Source organism: Leucopleurus acutus (genome assembly GCF_964270905.1).
Source record: "Leucopleurus acutus genome assembly, chromosome: 14".
In the NCBI taxonomy this organism is placed as follows: domain Eukaryota; kingdom Metazoa; phylum Chordata; class Mammalia; order Artiodactyla; family Delphinidae; genus Leucopleurus; species Leucopleurus acutus.
In genome coordinates this window covers 26,894,109-26,919,107 of record NC_139156.1, presented here as the reverse complement: position 1 = coordinate 26,919,107, position 24,999 = coordinate 26,894,109, and the positions used below count along the sequence as shown (strand labels likewise).

Genomic DNA, 24,999 nt, shown 5'->3' with positions numbered 1-24,999 from the left:
CTCTCCTGTGAGGGTAAAATACCTTTCTTCTAAGCACTTCCTAATCTACCTCTTCTAACCTTAGCCATGATCACTTCTTACCTGGATTATTTTATCAGCTCTAATTGGTCTTCCTTCCTCTGCTCTTTCAACTAGCCCTTGTTATCCCCTCCCCACTGCCCCAGATGCCCCCCACTCCCCTTTCTCTGTGTGGTACCTAGTATAAGTATTTCTAAAGCATAAATTAGATGATGCCATATTTAACTATCTCTAAACCTCCAGGGGCTCTCCTTTACACTTAACAAGAAATCCAGACTTCTTACTGTGACCTGGAAGGCCTTACGTGATCTGGCCCTGCGTCACCTTACTAACCTCGTTTCCCACCACTTTCCCCCTCATTCATTTTGCCCCACCCATACCAGTCACCTTTCTTTCTTTCACTTGAATATACCTTTGACTTGTTCTTCCTTCTGTCTGGGAGGCTTTTCCCCCAGATCTTCACAAGGCTTGACTCTCATCTTTCAGATCTCAGCTCAAATGTTACCTGCTTCAGCGTCATTTCATAACCACCTCAGTTAGAGTAGGTTGTACTATTCACTTCCTGTTTTTTGTTACCTTATTTTGTTTTCTTCACAATACTTACTGGTTTCTGAGATTAAAATATTTATTACATATTCTCCCTCTACTCCTCACCAGAGAAAGAAACTTTGTCTACCTGTTCACCAGTTTCCCTAGCACCTAGAAGAATGCCTAGCACAGACTAGTCGCTCAGTAAATGGTTGTTAAAATTATGGTTACCGCGGGTAAGGGGGGAGGGATAAATTGGGAGATCGGGATTGACACATACATACTACTATATATAAAATAGACAACTAATAAGGACCTACTGTATAGCACAGGGAACTCTACTCAATACTCTGTAATGGCCTATATGGGGAAAGAATCTAAAAAAGAGTGGATATATGTATAACAGATTCACTTTGCTGTACACCTGAAACTAACACAGCATTGTAAATCAACTATAACCCAATAAAAATTAAAAAAAAAAAAAAAGTAACACAGGGAGGCCCAGGGCAGGCCAGCTCAGGCCAAGACATCACTCTGATCCCACCCCGGTAGCCCTGTGTCCCCTCCCTGTATGTGTGAAGGTGGGGGTTTATGTGGGATCGGTCTTCCTCAAGCAAGAGCAGGCTGATGAGGGGTTAGAAGTCTGATGGGCCAATTATGTCCACACCCCAGGTCAAAGCTGGCTGGGCTGGATGTAGAGAGCCCAGGCAGTGCCCTTCTACCTGAGGTTTATCACAAGCCCTCTAGATGTATATCCTTTCTCCTAAGTGTATATCGGAGCAGACACAGGTCTGTGCCTGATCTGGGAGCAGAAGGTCAAATGGGCAGAAGAAGCAGTGATAAGATACTGGCCAGGCAGGGCTCTGATACCTCCGGGCCAGGCCAGATGCTGGTCACTGTCATTGCAGAGCCCCACCCCAGAGACTGGCGAGGAGCTGCTTGATGGGGACATCCAATTCATCTGCCCAAGTGAGGGGCCAGTGCACCACACTGCCAGGGAGGGCCAGTGCAGGCTCCCGGTGAGTGTGGCCACTGAGGGCTCATCAGAACCAGGGCCCAGAGGTGAACAGGAAAGGCCTTGGCCTCGAACACCACCCAGGCTACTCCCCAGGATCCTGTCCTGGGCTCACAGGGAGCTTATTAGCACATCCGGCTCCAACATGGAGCACCGTGTCAACCTTCCCTTGAGTCAGCTGTAGGACCTGGAGTCCACCGTGGCAGAGTCTGAAGCTCCAGCAGGAGACCCAGCCCCAGATGATGATTCACCACCTGGGCAGGGAGAACCCGCCGCTGCTCCTGCAGGAGACCCAGAGCCAGGTCAAAATTCACCACCCCTCCAGGGAGAACCTGCACTAGCTCCTGCAGGAAATCCCCACCCGCCCCCGCGGGCAAATGAGGCTCTTCACCACCACCATTGTCAGCTCCTGATCTACACCATCAACCTGCTACCCCAACCCGAAATTTACTTTCTTTCCTCAGTCTTTGTGTTTGAGTGATTTGTAATTTTATCTTTTTCTTCCCTGTTATTTACGGCATTCTGTACTTTATGTTTTAAGTGTAAAGTAATAAAATTTAAACATTTTCTATTTTTTTAAAAAAAATGGTTGTTGGTTGATTGATAACACTGAAGTTCCAGCCTTAGTCAGAATTCTTGTCCTATCCCTCTTAGGCTGCAGCCTTATCCCGAGTACAACTTTTACCCATTTTATTCTTACATTCATTCATCATCGTAATCATTATATCACTTTCCCCCCCACCCCCCATGGGTTTCAATGCCAGAGTCTTTCCTCAGAGTCCTTCTTAAGGCCAAACAGAATTCTTAAATATCATTTGCATCTCTCTAGTCATCAATATTATTCTCTGTATCTAGTCCTTGCACCCCCAATTCCAAATGTTGTCCTATATCTGGAACATTTTCCTTTCTCTACTTAACTTACCCTTCCTTGTGATTAACGCAGGGTTTACATGCAAACTAGAAACATCTGTCATCTTACTATCAAGTTCAGCCAGTCCATGCTGTATCTTCCAGCCTACACACAGTACCGTTAGCAAAGTCAGCACACTTAACGTTGCCGTGGTGGTGGTTAGGCTAGTTGGTGTCTGCAAGTATATATTTTTCCCTCCTGGCCCAGGCAGCAGCTTCAGAGAAATTCATGGTAATTTTGAAAGTGATGCTTTAATATATTTTCAGGGAGGGAAATGTTAGCCCTTGGCCTTTGAGGACTAAGCTGAGGACAGTCATATAAATACTTAAGTCCTTTCATTTTGTGTGTTTGTCACCTGACGGCTTCTTTCTTTCTTTCTTTTGGAGATAACTGTTCATTGTAAACAGAAAAGCAGAACAGATGTGCAGGGGTGGCAGAAAGTTAGTGTTACCATTAAACTGAGGTTGTTTGTCAGCTTTCCTAGACATTTGAACAGTAGTGGTTGAGTCATCAGGCTTTTGCTGGGAAAGCCAAATCAATTCTACTGCCACAAGTAACCATTACCGTCACTTCCATACACTCTAATATACAACCTTTTGATTTTTTAATACTTGAACTTTTTCACTGTACCCCTGTGGATTTTCTGAGATTCCCAAATTGAAATTTTGCTGCATTTACTTTAGACATTAGTAGAAAATCCGTAAGGGAGAAGGATAGAGGGAAGAGGCTTGATAACAAAGACCTTTATCTCCAGAGTTCTTTACAAATATAATATCTTAGTTATGAATGAAATTAATATTACGGTGGTATTTATCCTTAGGAATATGCTATCCTTAGACGTTCTTAAAATCTATTTTATTAAGATATAATTTACATACAATAAAATACACCCATTTTAAGTATCCAGTTCGATGAATTTTGGCAAATGTATATACCTGTGTAACAGTCAACATATAGAGCATTTTCATTACCCCCAAAACTTCACTGGTGCCCTTACCCAGTCAGTCCCATCCCCATATCCAGCCCCAGGCAACGACTGTTCTGTTTTTATCACTATAAATTAGGTTTGTTATTCCTAGAGTTTTATATAAGTAGAATCATAAAGTAATATATTCTTTTTGTGCCTGGCTTCTTTCATTCAGCATGTTTTTGAGATTCATCCTTGTCATTTTGTGTATCTGTAGTTTGTTCTTTTATTGCTGAGTACTATTCCTTTGTACAGATATATCACAATTTGTTTATCAGTTAAACTCTTGATGGGCATTAGGATTCTTTCAGTTTGGGACTATTATGAAGCAGCTATGAACATTCATGTACAAGTTTTTGTGTGGAAATTTTTTTTTTCCATTGGGAAGGGGTAAACACCTAGGAGTGAAATTCCTGGGTCACATGGTAAATAGATATATAACTTCGTAAGAAACTGTCAGCCTGTTTGTAAAATGGTTGTGCTATTAAACATTACTGGCAGCAATGTATGGAAGACCCAGTTGCTCATCGTTGTTGCCACTACCTAGTATGGTCAGTCTTTTTAATTTTAGCCATTTTAATAACTGTGTAGTCGTGTCTCGTGATTTTAACTTGCATTTCCCAAGTGACTCATGATATTGAACATCTTTTCATGTGTTTATTGGTCATCCCGTATATGGATCCTTTTTTGTGAAGTGTCTGTTCAGGTCTTTTGCCCTTTCAAAAAACAAAACAAAACAAAATAGGGTTACTTGTTTTCTTTTCTTATCGAGTTCTAAGAGTTTTTTAAAAATATATGTTTGTTCTTTCTTGTTCTTTTATGCCTTATCTATGAAATGTTTGCCTATCCCAGTAACACCAAGATTTTCTGTTTTCTCCTAGAAGTTTTGTTTTCTTCTAGAAGTTCAGCTCCTATGGATAAGTCCAGCATCCACTTATGTTAACTTTTTTTTTTTAGATTTTTTAAATTTATTTATTTATTGGCTGTGTTGGGTCATCGTTGCTGTGCATGGGCTTTCTCTAGTTGCATCGAGTGGGAGCTACTCTTCGTTGCGGTGTGCAGGCTTCTCATTGCAGTGGCTTCTCTTGTTCTGGAGTAGGGCTCTACGTGCACGGGCTCAGTAGTTGTGGCTCACAGGCTCCGGATGCGCAGGCTCAGCGGCCATGGCTTATGGGCCCAGCCACTCCGCGGCATGTGGGATCCTCCCGGACCGGGGCACGAACCCGTGTCCCCTGCATTGGCCGGCGGACTCTCAACCACTGCGCCACCAGGGAGGCCCGCCCCTGATTTTTTAATAAGATCTAAACTAGAGAACAAGGTTCATTTTTTCTATATGGATATCCAGTTATTTCAGCATAATTTGTTGAAAAACACTATCCTTTACCTATTAAATTATCTTGGCACCTTTCTCAAAACTCAACTGGCTGTATATGTGAAATTGTTTGTGAATTTGCTATTCTGTTCCATTGATCTACATGTTTGTCCTTACACCAGAGCCATGCTATCTTGATTACTATTACTTTTTTTTTTATAGATTATACTACAGAGTTCCATCCATCAAGTTACCACATGCTGTAGTTTAAGGGTGTGATTCTTTTTTTTTTTTTTAAATAAATGTATTTATTTATTTTTAGCTGTGTTGGGTCTTCGTTGCTGCACACAGGCTTTCTCTAGTTGCGGCAAGCAGGGGCTACTCTTCACTGCAGTGAGCAGGCCTCTTATTGCCATGGCCTCTCTTGCTGTGGAACACAGGCACATGGGCTCAGTCATTGTAACTCGCGGGCTGTAGAGCACAGGCTCAGTAGTTGTGGCGCATGGGCTTGGTTGCTCTGAGGCACGTGGGAGCTTCCCGGCCCAGGGCTCAAACCCGTGTCCCCTGCATTGGCAGGTAGATTCCTAACCACTGCACCACCAGGGAAGCCCGATTACTATTACTTTATTGTAAGTCTTGAAATTCATTAGTGTGAGTCCATCTTTGTTTTTATTTTTCAAGATTGTCTCAGCTAAAGTTTAGGTCTTTTGCACTTCTGTCTAAATTTTAGAATCAGTTTGTCAGTTTGCTTGCTAGATTGATTGATATTGCATTGATGGTGTAGATCAACTGGAAAGAATGAACATCTTAACAATATTGAGTCTAATTTGTGAACATATATTTCTCCATTTATTTAAGTATTTTAAGTTTTCCCTCAGCAATGTTTTGTAGTTTTCAGGTGTTACACATATGTTGTTAAACTTATTCCTAAGTATTACATTTTTTAATGCTACTGTAAATTGTATAGGCAGTTTTTTAAAAAATACATATTTTAAAAAATGAAATAAAGAGACCTTCAAGATGGCGGAGGAGTAAGACGTAGAGATCACCTTCCTCCCCACAAATACATTAGAAATACATCTACATGTGGAACAACTCCTACAGAACACCTATTGAACCCTGGCAGAAGACCTCAGCCTTCCCAAAAGATATATATTTTTTCTTCCTTTTTCTCTTTTTGTTACTGTGTATGTGTATGCTTCTTTGTGTGATTTTGTCTGTATAGCTTTGCTTTTACCATTTGTGCTAGGGTTCTGTCTGTCCGTTTTGTTTGTTTGTTTGTTTGTTTGGGTTTTTTTAGTACAGTTTTTAGTGCTGGTTTTCGTTGGTGGATTTGTTTTTTGGTTTGGTTGCTCTCTTCTTTCTTTTCTTATTACTTTTTATTTTTAATAATTATTTTTTTAATAACTTTATTCTATTTTACTTTATTTTTTCTTTCTTTCTTTTTTTCTCCCTTTTCTTCTGAGCTGTATGGCTGACAGGGTCTTGGTGCTCCAGCCAGGTGTTAGGTCTGTGCCTCTGAGTTGGGAGAGCCGAGTTCAGGACATTGGTCCACCAGAGACCTCCCGGCTCCATGTAATATCAAACGGCGAAAGCTCTCCCAGAGATCTCCATCTCAACGCTAAGACCCAGCTCCGCTCAATGATCAGCAAGCTACAGTGCTGGACACCCTATGCCAAACAACTAGCAAGACAGGAACACAACCCCACCCATTAGCAGAGAGGCTGCCTAAAATCATAATAAGGTCACAGACACCCCAAAACACACCACCAGAGGCGGTCCTGCCCACCAGAAAGACAAGATCCAGCCTCATCCACCAGAACAGAGGCACTAGTCCCCTCCACCAGGAAGCCTACACAACCCACTGAACCAACCTTAGCCACTGGGGGCAGGCACCAAAAACAAGGGGAACTACAAACCTGCAGCCAGCAAAAAGGAGACCCCAAACACAGTAAGTTAAACAAAAAGAGAAGACAGAGGAACACACAGCAGATGAAGGAGCAAGGTAAAAACCCACCAGACCAAACAGATGAAGAGGAAATAGGCAGTCTACCTGAAAAAGAATTCAGAGTAATGATAGTAAAGATGATCCAAAATCTTGGAAATAGAATGGAGAAAATACAAGAAACGTTTAACAAGGACCTAGAAGAACTAAAGAGCAAACAAACACAGATGAACAACACAATAAATGAAATTAAAAATTCTTTAGAAGAAATCAATAGCAGAATAACTGAGGCAGAAGAACGGATAAGTGACCTAGAAGATAAAATAGTGGAAATAACTACCACAGAGCAGAATAAAGAAAAAAGAACTGAGGACAGTCTCAGAGACCTCTGGGACAACATTAAATGCACCAACATTCGAATTATAGGGGTCCCAGAAGAAGAAGAGAAAAAGGGAATGAGAAAATATTTGAAGAGATTATAGTTGAAAACTTCCCTAATATGGGAAAGGAAATAATCAAGTCCAGGAAGCGCAGAGAGTCCCATACAGGATAAATCCAAGGAGAAACATGCCAAGACACATATTAATCAAACTATCAAAAATTAAATACAAAGAAAAAATCTTAAAAGCAGCAAGGGAAAAACAACAAATAACATACAAGGGAATCCCCATAAGGTTAACAGCTGATCTTTCAGCAGAAACTCTGCAAGCCAGAAGGGAGTGGCAGGATATATTTAAAGTGATGAAAGGGAAAAACCTACAACCAAGATTACTCTACCCAGCAAGGCTCTCATTCAGATTCGACGGAGAAATTAAAACCTTTACAGACAAGCAAAAGCTAAGAGAATTCAGCACCACCAAACCAGCTTTACAACAAATGCTAAAGGAACTTCTCTAGTCAGGAAACACAAGAGAAGGAAAAGACCTACAATAACAAACCCAAAACAAGGAAAATGGTAATAGCAACATACATATCGATAACTACCTTAAATGTAAATGGATTAAATGCTCCAACCAGAAGACGTAGACTGGCTGAATGGATACAAAAACAAGAGCCGTATATATGCTGTCTACAAGACACCCACTTCAGACCTAGGCACACATACAGAGTGAAAGTGAGGGGATGGAAAACGATATTCCATGTAAATGGAAATCAAAAGAAAGATGGAGTAACAATTCTCATATCAGACAAAACAGATTTTAAAATAAAGACTATTACAGGAGACAAAGAAGGACACTGCATAATGATCAAGGGATCAATCCAAGAAAAAGATGTAACAATTGTAAGTATTTATGCACCCAACATAGGAGCACCTCAATACATAAGGCAGATGCTAACAGCCATAAAAGGGGAAATCGACAGTAACACAGTCATAGTAGGGGACATTAACACCCCACTTTCACCAATGGACAGATCATCCAAAATGAAAATAAATAAGGAAACACAACCTTTAAATGATACATTAAACAAGATGGACTTAATTGATATTTATAGGACATTCCATCCAAAAACAACAGATTACACTTTCGTCTCAAGTGCTCATGGAACATTCTCCAGGATAGATCATATCTTGGGTCACAAATCAAGCCTTGGTAAATTTAAGAAAATTGAAATTGTATCAAGTATCTTTTCCGACCTCAGTGCTATGAGACTAGATATCAGTTACAAGAAAAAAATCTGTAAAAGATACAAACACATGGAGGCTAAACAATACACTACTAAATAAGCAAGAGATCACTGAAGAAATCAAAGAGGAAATCAAAAAATGCCTAGAAACAAATGACAATGAAAACATGACGACCCAAAACCTATGTGATGCAGCAAAAGCATTTCTAAGAGGGAAGTTTATAGCAATGCAATCCTACCTCAAGAAACAAGAAACATCTCGAATAAACAACCTAACCTTACACCTAAAGCAATTGGAGAAAGAAGAACAAAAAAAACCCCAAGTTAGCAGAAGGAAAGAAATCATAAAGATCAGATCAGAAATAGATGAAAAAGAAATGAAGGGAACAATAGCAAATATCAATAAAACTAAAAGCTGGTTCTTTGAGAAGATAAACAGAATTGATAAGCCATTAGCCAGACTCATCAAGAAAAAAAGGGAGAAGACTCAAATCAATAGAATTAGAAATGAAAAAGGAGAAGTAACAAATGACACTGCAGAAATACAAAGTATCATGAGAGATTACTACAAGCAACTACATGCCAATAAAATGGACAACGTGGAGGAACTGGACAAATTCTTAGAAAAGCACAACCTTCCGAGACTGAACCAGGAAAAAATAGAAAATATAAACAGACCAATCACAAGACCTGAAATTGAGACTGTGATTAAAAATCTTCCAACAAACAAAAGCCCAGGACCAGATGGCTTCACGGGCAAATTCTATCAAACATTTAGAGAAGAGCTAACACCTATCCTTCTCAAACTCTTCCAAAATATAGCAGAGTGAGGAACACTCCCAAACTCATTCTACGAGGCCACCATCACCCTGATACCAAAACCAGACAAACATGTCACAAAGAAAGAAAACTACAGGCCAATATCACTGACGAACATAGATGCAAAAATCCTCAACAAAATACTAGCAAAGAGGGCTTCCCTGGTGGCGCAGTGATTGTGAGTCCGCCTGCCGATGCAGGGGACACGGGTTCGTGCCCTGGTCCGAGAGGCAAAAAAAAAAAAAAAAAAAAGATTATGTACTTTTACGTATATTATACTTCAATGAAAATTAAAATAGAAAAAATATATTACATAATGAGAACGAAGGATATATTTAAAGAGAGAGAGAAGGCCTAGCTCCGGCAGTGTCATAAATTCATTGACTGTTGATTTACTGAGCACTTTACTGTATGCCAGGTGGTGAACCAATTAAGCATGGCTTTTCTTAGATTATTTTATTTGATCTTCACAAAAACCCAATATAATAGATTCTATTATTAGCCCCATTTTACAGACAAGGGGAACAGAGACTCAAAAAAAAAATCAAGTTATTTATTCCATGTCACACAGCTGCTAAATTGAGGAGTTAAAATTTAAAACCAGGTCTTTCTACTGTAGGGCCAACGCTCTTAAAAGAGTGCGGTATGGTGTAGTGATTAAGAGTACTCATGTAAAGTGATGATGGATCTGAGGTGTATGTCTTTCTACCTACAAGGAAATACTCTGTTTTGAGGGGTGGTGACTAGAATGTAGTACCAGCAGACAGTTGGCAAACACATGAACTCTCAGGTTATACTTCATTTCTAATATACAGTGTTTTAGGTCCCATTTATGACTGGATCATTGAAAGTATGACAAAGTCTTGACTGAACTTTAGCTCCTGCGGTGGGATAATCAATATGTGAAATCCTTAGGCATTTTTATCTGTTAATGGTCTGATAGCCACTGATTCCATTTTTATAGAAACATCTGGTTCATTTAAAGTATAAACAGAATAATTTCATTACTTTGCTGATTATTGTTTTCTGTTACTGGCGTTTCTGGTCTTTAGCCAGAATACAGTACTCTGGTGGCATCCAACTCCAGTCTGTTTCCACCTTTTAAAAGATAAAAGACAAATATATAAGAGATGATGGAGTGAGAGGTTTTGGATGTTGGGATCAGAAGTGGCGTTTGGTCAAGCTTCTAAACCCACCTATTTATTAGCTCTCAAAATCTTACTCCATATTTCACAAGTTTTCATTTTCTGAGATACAAACAAATAACCTGCATAAAACAGCCCGGAAGTCCCCCAAGGCCCGTGTCCAACAAGGTTCTTATTAATCATTTTTGGTCTTATAGACAACCGTGGCATTTATGCTAAAAAACATCCAACTCTGTGTACACCAAGGTTTGCTGTTTATGGTGTCCACTCCTTCTGTGTCAATAGAATGGCTTGGGATTTCCCTGGTGGTGCAGTGGTTAAGAATCTGCCTGCCAGTGCGCCAATGCAGGGGACAATGGTTCAATCCCTGGTCCAGGAAGATCCCACATGCCGCGGAGCAACTAAGCCTGTGCACCGCAACTACCGAGCCTGCGCTCTAGAGCCCGCAAGCCACAGCTACTGAGCCCGCGTGCCACAACTACTGAAGCCCTTGCACCTAGAGCCTGTGTTCCGCAACAAGAGAAGCCACCACAATGAGAAGCCGGTGCACCACAACAAAGAGTAGCCCCCGCTCGCCACAACTAGAGAAAAGCCCGTGCGCAACAGTGAAGACCCAATGCAGCCAAAAATAAATAAAATTTTTTTAAAAAAAATAAAAAGAATGGCTAATGCCATTCTTGGAAATATACTTTCAGCTGTGTATCTGGAATCATTTGTAAAGAGGCCTACAGGTAGGAGTTAACCTTTAGAAATTAAGGCAAGTCTGTGCCTTTAATAGCAGAAGTTGATTATCCAAATCTGATACAGTTTTATGGCACATTCAATATGTCTAGGCAGGTATGAACTCCACAGTAGCATGGGTCTCCTTGCCACACTGGGTTTGCCTCAGTCAAATATGCCAAAGATCCATCAAGTTACTTTGAAAAGTACAGTGCAGGGGACACGGGTTCAATCCCTGGTTGGGGAACTAAGATCCCACATGCCACGGGGCAACTAAGCTCACATGCTGCAACTACTGATCCCACGTGCCACAACTAGAGAGAAACCCATGCTCCACAACTAGAGAGAAACCTGCACGCTGCAACGAAAGATCCTGTGTGCCGCAACTAAGACCTGATGCAGCCAACAAAAAAAAAAAGTACAAGTACCTAGTTGTACCTACCACGTTGTGGTTATCCTCTAAAGAAAATCAACTTTTAGAGTAGCAAAAAGTTCAGTTAATTTCTGAATCTTACCCTAGTGTTCCCCAGCTTCAGACTTGAGTATGGTCATTGTCTCCTTTTTCCCCCTCATACCTCGTATTCAGCCTATCAGCTAATTCAGTTGGCTCTGCCTTCAAAGTGTATGTTGAATCCCAATTATTTCTCACCACGCAGGTAGCTACCTTACTAGTCCAAAAGATTGTTGTCTCTTCCATGGACTACTGTGAAGTAATCTGTTAATTAGTCTCCTAATTTCCATTCATGTCCCCTGCAGCCTATTCTCCACATAGCAGTGATCCTTTATAAGGTCTCAGATTGTCATGCTCAGGCTATGTGCTTCTCCATGTGACCTCTCTCTGCATAGCTTCTCATCCTCCAGACTTCCCTCTCCAGCAGGGTACTCTGAATTTCTTACATGGTGGCTCAAGGTTCTAAGATGGAGTAAGCAGAAGTTGCCTGGACTCAGAAGTCCCAGAATGTCACTTTCTCCACATTCTGTTAGTCAAAGGCCAGATTCAAAGGCTAGGACAAACTACTTCTTGATGGGAGGAACAGAATTCATGTTCAGGAAGGGATGGAATTGTTTGGGGCCATCTTTGGAGATAGCTACTACCACCCAAATGACCTGGATCATCTGGCTTGGACTACTTCTTCAACTGTATTTCTTCTTGCTTTGCTCACTTGGTTCTAGCCACCCTGGGCCCTCCTGTTGTTCCTTGAACATGCCATTTAGACTACCACCCAGGACCTTTGCTCTCAAAATGCCCATTGCCTGGACCATTCTTCCCCCGTGTAACAAAATGTCTAGTTTCCTCATTTTCTTCATGTGTCAGTTCAAATGTCATATCTTTAGGGAAACTGTCTCTGACCCCTTAGACTTAAATAATTGTTAGGTTGTTTATTAATTGCTACATAACAAATTACTACAAACTTAGCAAGTTAATATAACACCCATTCATTAGCTCACTGATGTCTAGGTCAGAAGTCTGATATAGCATGACTGGGTCCTCTGCTCAAAGTATCACAAGGCTGAAATCAAGGTGTCGGCTGGGCTGAGTTCTCATCTGGGGAAAAATCTTCTCAGCTCATTGTTGTTATTGTTGTTGGCAAATTCACCTCCTTGCCTTTGTAGGATTGAGGTCCCCATTTCCTTACTGGCTGTCTGCTGGGAGCTGCTCTCAGCTCCTAAGGATGACTGAATTCCTAGTCAGGTGATCCCCTTCTCTTCTGCAACCAATTGGAGAAAACTCTCTGCTTTTAAAGGGCTCATGTCATTAGATCACACCCACTGGAGTAATCTCCCTATCTCATGGTCCTGATTTGGGACCTTAATTAAGTCACGGCAGTACCTACATGTTTGTTTGAATAACTGAGAGAGATGCTTGTACACCAGGGGTCAAGAATTTCTTGGGGGACCATCTTAGATTTTTGCCCGTCACAATAGCATATATTAATTTTTCTATCCCTTTATCCTGCTTTATTTTTCTTCAAAATACTATCTACATTATATTTTCTGTTTGTATGGTAATGTTTTTAGCTTGCTGTACCTACTAAAATGTAAGTTACTGATGGTAGAGACTGTATTATTTTTGTTCAGTGCTGTATTCCTAGCATCTAGGACAGTGTTTGGCACATTATAGATGCTCAATTAATATTTATTGAATGAATCAATTAATATAGAAGACTTTATGGCATATAATTTTGAAGACAGCAGAGATAGGATTTTGGGGTGGTTGGGGGGAGGAAAAGGGTATATTGAGCATTGATGTTATTTAAGCTTTATCTCCAAAGGTACCAGGGTCTCAAATTATTCATTGGCTTTTCTTTGCTTGGAGGATTTCTTACTTGACTATTAAAAAATAAGCTGTGGGCTTCCCTGGTGGCGCAGTGGTTGGGAGTCCGCCTGCCGATGCAGGGGAACGCGGGTTCGTGCCCCGTTCTGGGAGGATCCCACATGCCGCGGAGTGGCTGGGCCCGTGAGCCATGGCCGCTGGGCCTGCGTGTCTGGAGCCTGTGCTCCGCGACGGGAGAGGCCACAGCGGTGAGAGGCCCGCATACCGCAAAAAAAAAAAAAAAAAAAAAAAAAAGTTGTGAGTAAGTAATTGTATAAATGCCCAGTAACTGGTGTATACAAGAAAAAGCAAATTAGCTTTTTTGCTTGCTAGTAATAACATGCTTTCATCGTTTTTCATCTATATATCTCCAAATAATGCTTTCCTACGAACTTTTGGAAATGGATACCTTGTCATCCAGCAGTATTCCAGATTTACCAACTTGCTGTGGTATTTCTGTGGCTTTTTCCATATAACTGCTGTTTGCAAACATCCAATTACTAATAGAGTAACAGAGTGAGCTCCATCATATAGACATACATAACATAGCATGCCAGACTGGAAAATTATATAATTTCTCTTATTGTCAGTACTTATATGTTTCTTTCAATTCACCTCTTCTACAGACAAAACTTGCCAATGGCACTTCCAGTATGATTGTGCCCAAGCAACGGAAGCTCTCGGCAAGCTATGAGAAGGAAAAGGAACTGTGTGTCAAATATTTTGAGCAGTGGTCAGAGTCCGATCAAGTGGAATTTGTGGAACATCTTATATCCCAAATGTGTCATTACCAACATGGGCACATAAACTCGTATCTTAAACCTATGTTGCAGAGGGATTTCATAACTGCTCTGCCAGGTATGTCTACAGATGTTTGTAAGCCATTAATTTGCCTGGAAGATATGTTACAATGGTAATCATACTAAATCTACAACTCTATTATCTCTCTATTTAAAAAAAAATCTTTGTTGGCTTGATTTTTACAAACTGAGCATTTAAATTGTACCTTCTTGGGATATAAATACAAAAAATCAAACTCTGTAAATAATAGACTCCTCTTTCCCCTCTCTTCTCCCTGTCTCTATTCACCCTATTTTTACTCACATGTAGGTTTAAATAAAATCTTTTCTGAGGTGTTGTCTGGTTTGAGATGTGTCTTTTATAATGTGTCTTAGTTTTAAGGTATATTAACTAATGTATTTGAATTTGGATTTCTATGTGAATTTATCAACCGAATATTTACATTATAGGAATGAATAAGAAACATTTTTAATTGAATATTTTAGAAAGGGTATCTCAGGAGCCTTGTGATATTAAATATGTAAATGCCAGGGTTTACAATCTCACTGCTCAGGAACTAAATAGCTATTATAAACTATATATTTTTAAATATATATATATTTGTACAGACACACACAGACACACATATACACACACAGACTTAAAATACTTTGGAGAGTGCTGTGGTTGTTTCACTGAATGCTTGATGGTGATCTAGGATACTATGTAGGCATCAGTATTTGGGGGAAATGCTGTCTCAGGAAAATACAAGTTTCTCACCTGTGTTAATAGCTTATTTTAAAAGAAAAATAGTACAGAAGTGAGTGAATCTCTAAAATAGCTTATCTTGTTTTTATTTTTTTTCAGTTGTTTCCTGATTATAGCACTTATGGGAAATTTAGAAAATTCAAAACAGTTTAAAATATAAAAATAAAATTTACCAGAACCCTACCATTCAGAGAGAACTACTAATATGCTATTAATATTTTTCCTAGGTGTGTATATTTCCCTCATAAGTGTTTGTAACATTTTTTTCTTACTGTATTCTCTTAATGTGTTTTTCTAAGTGTTGGTTCTTTTAAAAAATAATTTTTTATAGTATTTGTATTACTTACGGTGATTGAAGCACACATTATTTAAACACTTTATTGAACATTTAGGTAGTTTAAAATGTTTTTTGCATTATAAACTGTGTTGTGGTGGACATTCTTATTCATCTTTTGGGCATCCTAGGGAAAAAAATACCAGAAGTGGGATTTCTATATTAATGAATTATGAACATATTTTAAGGCTTCTAATACATATGCCAAACTATCCTCTAAGAAAAATATACCAACTTATACCTTCCCCCCAAACTGCATGTTACCACTCTGCTTAACCTTTGCCAATTATATCTTTTTAAAAATTTGTTTTTCCAAAATTGGAATTTAAATTGCCCTTTAAAATAAAAGAAATGCCTATTTATATCTTAGAAATAACCATTTTCAAGCTGAAATTGTTCCTATATCTTTTGTTAAGTAGAATAGATTTCTGCCCCTTCTTCACTCATTGGATTTTATTTTAGCCATAGGCAAACAGTTTTCTTTGTGCGAACAATCTGTGTGTACCTCATTACTGTGCTCTTCCCAGTCACTGAGACATGTTACAATCTCAAGCATATACCACTAAGAATTGAACAGGAGATGATTAGACTTGTGTGTCCTTTGCCTAATAACAATCTCTGATGTATATCTGCTGACCAGTTCATAAGACACTAAATCATCAGTCTAATGCTTTATGGCCGCTTTAACTTATGAACCTACACCATCTGGCTACATTTAGTAAACCAGACTACTTCAAAAAATGCCTGTAATCCATTAATGTAATGGGTTTGTTTGGAGTGTTAGGTGAAATTACTTCCAAAGACTTATTATAGGGACATAGTGAAAGATCAGGAGCAATTTCATGCCAGCCATTAAAAACAGGAATGCATTTTGGGAACTTCTGATGGTGTAGAAAGTTTCAATATAAAGATGCAGAAATTGTGCCATTACTGTGTTTTGTATGATGAACTAATTATTATATCTTTAATTGGCTTATAGTCATGTTTCTTTAATAAGAATTAGGTGATGAATGCCTCCATCTGCTTGTGCTTAAATATGAACATGTGATGCCAGCCAAACAAGATCCATTTAATGCTTTCTTTTCCAAATCTGCTGAAAAATGTGACTGATATCCATACAATTTTTATAATTAAAATAACGTTTAAGCACATTTGGATTTTTGCTAATGGCATCCAAATGTGTCTTTGTATGATTCAGGGGAAAGACACAAAATGAAATGTGGTATTCTCTCTCCTGTTTGTTAAGTTTGTGCCTAAGGGAATCAGAGTATGAAGGAATCTTTCTGCACTATTTAAGTCTTTAGCAAACCTCTGATATGTAACCTGTAAAGAGAAGTAACTTTGAATGTTTTTGTCTCACTTGTGAGTTAGAACAGCAGCCAAAAGTTAGTGCAAATATCCTATTTTTCAGGATTTGTTCCTCTGAGGCCCCAGTACAGATTTGGGTAGTAGAGAATTGTAATTGAGAAGCCCACCCAGTTAACACAGTCCAAGATCTATTTCCACTGTTTTTCTCTGTATATCCTACAAAAATAGCCTCTGAAATTATAAGTTTTCTATTGGTCTGGGATTTTTTTTTTCCTTTTTTGGCCAACTGTCATTTAGGCTTTGTAGCAGCAACTGTTCTCGAATATATTTTTTAAACATCTAGAATTAAACTCGAACTTAAACATACCTCTCGGTCATTCCTCTTGGAATGTTTCTATATCAATCTGTATTTCCTTCTTCTCTCCTTTCTGCATGCCCAGAATTCTATAATCCAGAACATTCTGACTTAGTGCCTCTCCCCCAGTACATTTAAAGGATATTTCTTTTACTGAACAGCTTAGGAACTGCAGCAGTAATAGAAACAGAATGAGAAATGGACCTAATATAGAGAATTGGGGTGTGGGGTGTCTGAACCACAGAGTTTGAGATGCCATCCATAGAACATCCCCTAGTGCCGAAATCCATATAGATAGATGTGAATTGTTTCCTGGAATCCTTTTTATTTTTAATGTCTTGGGGGGTTTGCTGGTTGTTAGTTTTCACTTCCTTATCTAAAGGAAGATGGAAAATACTGTTCATTTCTGTAACCTTATAGAAAAATTATTGACACTCATTTTACCCCAGTCTGTTTGAAAAAGAAACTGGACCACACTAGGGACAGTAATGTGCCTTCATAGCAGAATAAATGCTGTTCTGATTTAAAGGACCTTTTGTAAAAAATCATTCACCACTATCTATGTTCTTTTTCTTTGCCTCCTCCCCCCACCGAAAGCTCGGGGTTTAGATCACATCGCTGAGAACATTCTGTCATACCTGGATGCCAAATCACTATGTGCTGCTGAACTTGTGTGCAAGGAATGGTACCGAGTGACATCTGATGGCATGTTATGGAAGAAGCTCATCGAGAGAATGGTCAGGACAGATTCTCTGTGGAGAGGCCTGGCAGAACGAAGAGGGTGGTGAGGCTTTTAACGTTCTTACTGTTACAGAGCTTCAGGACCTGGCCTTTCAGTCTCTGGAATACAGTATTATTGGGAGCCATGAGACCACTTATCTTTTGATACAGTGATTTTGCTGTTTTATAGCAAAAAATGTTAAATAGTTGTTCGTGTACTTGACAGTTTTTCTTCTGACCAGTCACTCATAAGTGACATAATAATGTGTTAATACTGCTTTGCAAAAAATCATAAAAAAACTGGCCAGCCATTCTATTTGAAGCGTTCTGTTCTCTGGGCAGAGATTGGTATCCTGAAAAAGGGCTGATGGGCAATTTATAAGGCAAGTAGATGGCTTTGAATCACACAGAAGCCATCAGATCTAGCTTTCCCCTAAAATAATCCAGAACAAATAATTATTTTCTTTTTCAGATTTCTTGCCTTCAGCCCTTGCCTGTGGTGTTTTATCACCTTTGTAATCAAAATTATTTTTATGCCCAACTAGAATAAGAACTCAAGCCATCAGAAAGAGGGAAGATTGGAATTTAGTATAAATCATTGTTTCTTTTTAAGACTCTTATATTTTCTCAAGATTTTACTGCTTAATCCTGAATCCCTTAAGGCATTATATAGTTAGCAGCCCAAGAGATAGTCACCAATTTTGTTGTTCTCTTAATGTAATGGTACCATTTCATTAGAACTTCTGGAAGATGTCTTCTATATATAATTTTCTCTCGGAGGATGTCTCTATAATGTCACTATAAGAAAGTTGGGTGTGAATATTTCATAAATAAAATAAAGGTGACATATTAAATGTTTTAGTTGGGAGATATGCACCAGCAGGCATATGTATGCTCAGTGATATCCTGAGCAATTAATTTTATGAATTGTTTATCGTGGATCATAAAGAGATACAGAACAGTTAAGAATGGAGGATCAGCTTTTCTTAGCAATTTTCATAAAAATATAGTCAGCTCCCTTACTTTTTTTGCATCTTTGAAATTCATTAAAGAATAATAAACATAATGACCTCTAAACATTATACCAAGTGCTTCAAGAGATTTCTGTCGTTCTGGCTATTAGGAAGACTTTAAAATTTCTCCCAAATTCAATTAAATTAGGAAGCAAACGCCAGGCAGTTTGGGGCTATGTAAAAATTGCATAAGTGAAAGTTATTATTTCTCCTTCCCGAATATGTTTTCTTTATTCTCATTTATTTCACTATATAGAAAACTAGAAATCTTACCTTTCATAACTTATTTCATAATTTGGAAATAAACTCTTTATATTGTATAAAAAAACAAAAAAGTATATAGTTGCATGGCATTCGAAGTCCATCATTTTGCTAAGCATGCCAGGATGAGCCTTAGAAATAGAGGAGGCAGTTGCTTACATGGGAAAATTTTAGGGCAGCTAGGAATATTCGTCCACCCCTCAGGGGAAGAAAAAAAAAATGAAAAGAAACTCCCCTCCAAATAAGTCCTGACCTGAAATTTCAGTTGTAGAGACTTATTCCCATAGCTATAAAGGTTTTGTTCCCTGTTAGAATGTACTTTGTTCCCATTTGGACTGTAAATGACAATAAGCCGTTATCACACCTTGAGACTTTACAAAGTCTCTTTTTTTGAAGGCAGGGAGAACAAGAAGTAGATGGACAGGTCTTGACACATACGTGTGAAAATGCCAAAGATAAATGTAGGCTCCACAGTTTTGCTTAGGGTTGGCACTAAAGATCTATTATGTTAGTTACACAGAAGAAAAAACCAAGTAAGATCATTGAACCAGACGGCTTTTTGGCCTTTTAAAAGGGTGTGTGAAGGTATAGCTGAGAAATAATTCAGGATTCAGCACCAATTATCACTTTTCCCTCTATCTCTTCAACCACAGAAACCCATTCCTGCTCTTTTGAGGATCCTTCAGAGTTCTGACTGTATTCCTTTGTCTTTGGCCATATTTATCAGCTTGATACAGACCCATGAAATTTCAAATATTTGTTCACCCCATGAAGATCGCCTCCAGTATCCCCTTCACATTCTGTGGCTGCTTATTTTTACATGTTGCCTTTCTTCCTGTGTTAGTTGTCCTTCCCCACTTAAAAAAAAAAATTAATCTATGATCACTTTTTCATTTTTTTCTTGCAGGTTGTCTTAACCAAGCCTCCTTTGTCAATAAAGTCTGTTATACTACCTTTCCCCAAATACTGTCTTTGAAAGTTTCTTCCATTTCTTCCAACCAAAAATAAATAAATACAGTTTTCTAAAAAAGCTTTGGGTTTAATTTCCACTCTACTGTTGTATTTTATATCTAGATGAATTTGACACTCTGCCCCTAGGACATGAACTCTTATTTTCTCTCTTGAATAATACTGAATATTCTCTCTGCTCAGTAATGGTAACTCTTAAAAGTATAATAAAAGACCACTTGGGAAAAGTCCATTTTCTTAATCAGCAGATCACATTTTATGATAACATTCTGAATTTAATATTTAGCATTTATCATGTCCTCACACTCTCAGAAGTACTAGGCATTTCAATAGAAGTGGTCCCTGTTGTCAAAGAGCTTCCATCATAAAAGGTTTTGACTTACAAAATAAATATAGACTGAGAAACCAGTTTTCAACACTTAGCCACCCTTTTTTGTAGCACCTTTGATTCAAAGAAACTCAAATACTTTAGCAAGGTGTGATAAATACAGTGGGGTAGAAAATGAGATCAGAGGTTTGTATGATTTCTTTTTCCTTAGGGTATAGTTTCATTACATATGAAGAAAATCCTGGGGTGCCTGTATACGATTGCCAGAGATTAAAAGGAGGACAGGAATCTCTGAGAAATGGTGGGCATTGAGAGACAATAAAGTAGTTAGGGCTTCCCTGGTGGCGCAGTGGTTAAGAATCCGCCTGCCAATGCAGGGGTCATGGGTTTGAGCCCTGGTCCGGGAAGATCCCAATGCTGTGGAGCAGCTAAGCCTGCGAGCCACAACTACTGAGCCCACGTGCCACAACTACTGAAGCCTGCACGCCTAGAGCCTGTGCTCTGCAACTAGAGAAACCACCACAACGAGAAGCCCACACACTGCAACAAAGAGTTAGCCCCCACTCGCTGCAACTAGAGAAAGCTCGCGCACAGCAGCGAAGACCCAACGCAGCCAAAAATAAATAAATAAGTAAAAATTTAAAAAACAAACAAAAAAACCCACCAGAGATATAAAGTAATTAAGAGTGTGGCCTCTGAAGTCAGACTTAGATTCAAATCCCAGGTCTTCTCACTAGCTGTGTGACCTTGGGCAAGTTGCTTAACCTCCCTGACATTTGATTTCTTCATCTGCCAAATGAATATAGTGATTCTTACCTCATTAAAGGATGTTGACGTTGAAACTATTAAATTGTAATTATTGACCAGATTTTTTTTTTTTTTTTTTGCTGAGCTGTGCAGCTTGCGTGATCTTAGTTCCCCCACTAGGGGTTGAACTCGGGCCCCCAGCAGTGGAAGTGCCGGGTCCTAACCACTGGACCGCCAGAGAAATTCCCTATTAACCAGATTAGAACCTCTTCATTCAAAATCTGTTTGCCTGCAATATGTTTATAGAATAATATTGTTCAGAGAAGTGTATCTTGAAGCCCAAATTATTTCATAATGTGTCTTGTTTGCCCCTTATGTTGATATATCATGTTTCTTGTTCCTATTAGTCCCTTTAAAAAAAAAAAACTATTGTTTTAGCTTCTTTGTTGCAGATTACCCTTTTTGTATCAACACAGAAGTCAGAGCCAGCTACCTTCCTGATAGGAAATTTTCTCAACTAATTTTCAAGGTGTATAATAGGAAGAGGGCAGGAGAGAAGTGCTCCTAGAGACACTGAACAATTAATTATTTTGTAATGGAGCTATAGAGGGAGGAGTGGATGACTGGCCCAGAGAAAACATGATTTCTCTGGTGCCAGGATTACACTCAGAGGCATTTCTGCCTATCTCCACTTTGCAAGGCACAGTGCCAATGAGAACAGCAGTTAGTACACCCATAGTGGGGTTTACTAGCTTGCACACCGTGTTTGGTGGGTTCTTAACTTCAGGATGAGGAATTAAATTTTTTACCCAGCAGGAAGTGATTGCCATTTACTGATTTTTTTTTTGTAGCAAAGATCTAGCTTGGGATATGAGTATTCCAGAGATGTTCTGTCATAAGGAAGGAGATGCTAACAAATGTTGCTCACTGGAATCAAGGAAAGGCAATAAAATCCATGTATGTACGTACATAGCCAGGAACACACCTGTGAAAGTCAATTTTGTGCCTTAGACTGGACAGCACAGTGCTCTTAGGCATTTCTTTTTTAATCTGCTTTCATAATTGCTGCTGGACACTCCTGTGGTCCCTTTGTTTTCTGTCGAAATTGCTCCTTTTAAAGCATAGCTACACTGATCACCAGCAGCCTGGGTGCCTGAGCCGCCAACACACCTTACTCCATATAACTGGAGACTAGAAAAAGTGATCTCTGTGACAGAGCCATTCCTGCTGCCCACAATGCTAGGCTCCACTGACACTGGCACAGCTTTACTCAGTGAAAAAAAAGTCTTTGGGGCATGTGCCTAGTTCAAAGGTGGTAGTTATTATCACTAACAAAATTTTCAAAAGATAAGGCCAATGAATCTGTCTGTACAGTGGTCTGCTAGTCAATAGATGAATTCTGAATGTGTGCATTCCATTTGTCTATTGACATAATATTCCTGAAGGCCTGACACTCTGATGTTCTATACTAGAAATCATCATGTTTTACCCAAAAGCAAATCAATGTTGGCAGAGTTCCTTTGAGCCCAGAAAGTTCCTCCTTGACATGGACTCTTGAAATTGAGCTTAACTTCACACCTCTCCAGGCTAGTTATGGAGATTATATGGAATGGTAACTGTGAAAACACTTTGAAGAAATAGGAAGTTCCTTGTAAATGTATAATATTATGATTTTTATTGGGAAATATTTGTTGTTTTTTAGGGGACAGTATTTATTCAAAAACAAACCTCCTGATGGGAATGCTCCTCCCAACTCTTTTTATAGAGCACTTTATCCTAAAATCATACAAGATATTGAGGTAAGAATCTATATATTTCGGTATTTGCCAAATACTAGAGAATCATCAACATTCTTCAGTAACAGCATTGTTACAGCAAACCCATTAGGGTTTATTGTGTGGGTTAAAAATCAATTTCTTTACAAGTGAGTAGGATAGATTAAATATAGTAAATTCCCAGGCAAAAAAAATTTTAAGCTTTTAAAAACTGTTTACTGATAGATAAATAGATGAGAGAATACCATAACAGCAGTGAAACTGCTAAAGTTGCACTTATAAGCCATTATTCAAATATCTTCTGAATTGAGCCTCTGTGGAAGTTCACTGGTAGAAATGGCCACCACAAATGAAAGATGAGCACTGAATAGGTAACCTCATGTGGTTCATAGCTTGCCTTCTGTTGGTGAACAGTCTCTTCTTTCTAGCAGGTTTATTATTTAGTTCAACGAGTTATATACAGGAGAGTTCTAGAAAATAAATCTTTAATTACTTTGCACATGGAAAAATGTTTGACAGCGTTAAAGAGTGGCTTTTTAAAAAAAATGCCTTAAGTTTTATATATCCAGTAGAGTAAAGCATTGAGCATTTGTCATTGGTTACCATGAAAGTCAGATAAGAGCTTAGTTCTGGTCCTCTCCTAATTATTGCTTCTTTACCATTCCTTCTTCTCAGACAATAGAATCTAATTGGAGATGTGGAAGACATAGCTTACAGAGAATCCACTGCCGCAGTGAAACAAGCAAAGGAGTTTATTGTTTACAGTATGATGATCAGAAGATAGTAAGCGGCCTTCGAGATAACACAATCAAGGTGAGGTCTCTTCAGTTATGGGAAGGTAGCAGAAGGGGTGAGGACGACCACAGTATAAAGCAATCAAGCATAAACTCTAAGCAGTATTTCCAGAAAGTAAGAGTTTTAGATTGTTTCCAGTCCAAAAGCCAAAATTTCCTTAAAGGAAAAATGCCTGCTTCCCTCCAGAAATGCATGCAAGTGGATAGGGCTAGGGTTAAATTCTCTTCTTGAAGTGCACTGAATGGGCTATTACTCTTTTGGCCTTCACATAATTATAGGCTACCGCTGTTCCTTAATGAAAAGGATAAAGTCTGCATTAGTACTGAAGCCACATATATATAGGTGCTTAGCTATACGTATAGGAAAGAATGCATTCCACACTACTCCGGGCTTTGATTCTTTTGGGGAATCAAACACATAATAGAGCCAGCAAGTCTCTGCAGCACCCCATTATCATAATGATCAAAAGGATCTTGTTTGCCATCCTAGATCTGGGATAAAAGCACATTGGAATGCAAGCGAATTCTCACAGGCCACACAGGTTCTGTCCTGTGTCTCCAGTATGACGAGAGGGTGATCATAACTGGATCATCGGATTCCACAGTCAGGTAGAAAATTTCAAATGATCTTTTGAACTCTGAAATATCAGATTCACTCTGTTCTGTCTTAGATAGTAATTTTGTATGTATTTGCATGAATACAGTTAAGAAACTTCATAACCAAAAAAGAATAAACCACCAGCTCTCCCCATCATTGTGTCAGTCTAAAACTAGAAAACTTGATTTAGGAATGGTTACGGTAAGTTTACATTTTTGTACATTTAAGAAACTACAGGGACTTCCCTTGTGGTGCAGTGGTTAAGACTTTGTTTGCAGTGCCAATCCAGGCGGCCTTGGTTCTATCCCTGGTCAGGGAACTAGATCCCACGTGCCGCAACTAAGACCAGGCACAGCCTAAATAAATAAATAAATATTTAAAAATAAAAAAAAAATTTAATTACAAAAAAAAAGAAACTACATATTCTATTTTGATTTGGGGGAATCATCTATTACAGAAACTTGGTATACCTTGCATTTCTTACAAAAGCCACCTCATGGGGGAATGACATGAATGGAATGAAGCCTTCCTTTCAAGTGGTTATAACTGTAGTACAGGCATGCGTATCTCCTTTAAAATGTGTACAGGTGAGCAAAGCTCTCTCTTTGTCAACCCCTCCCCTGCTGTCCCTGCAGTTTTTAATTGCAAGCTTCACTCAGGGAGGGACCTTCAATTTCCAGAGGCATTAGTGATTTGATGACACAGCCATTATGCTGCTGGAGTCCACTGTAGCTTGAGTTCTGGGTACTAGCAGCACTACTAGAAACCTCTGTTAGGAATTTTGCCTTGAGCTAAAGGATTTAGCAAACATAATGCATCAAAAGTAACTTTAAAAAAATAGGGAAAAAAGCAGTTAACTGCATTGTTAGATTCTCTGAAGCTAAATGTTTACCATTCCAAGTTATCCTCTGTGAATAGAAAAGGCCATTC

General features: G+C 38.9%; 1 protein-coding gene across 6 annotated transcripts in view; it reads left to right on the top strand.

Annotated features, from left to right (window-relative positions):
- The window catches only part of BTRC (beta-transducin repeat containing E3 ubiquitin protein ligase), a 181,567-nt gene that overhangs the window by 141,259 nt on the left and 15,309 nt on the right, over nt 1-24,999 (top strand). For all 6 annotated transcript variants that reach the window (XM_082854906.1, XM_082854905.1, XM_082854904.1 and 3 more), the window contains 5 exons: nt 13,946-14,177; nt 17,462-17,648; nt 22,605-22,701; nt 23,353-23,490; nt 23,962-24,080. In XM_082854906.1, the coding sequence (XP_082711032.1) occupies nt 13,946-14,177; nt 17,462-17,648; nt 22,605-22,701; nt 23,353-23,490; nt 23,962-24,080 (773 nt within the window). The remainder of the gene's footprint in view (nt 1-13,945; nt 14,178-17,461; nt 17,649-22,604; nt 22,702-23,352; nt 23,491-23,961; nt 24,081-24,999) is intronic.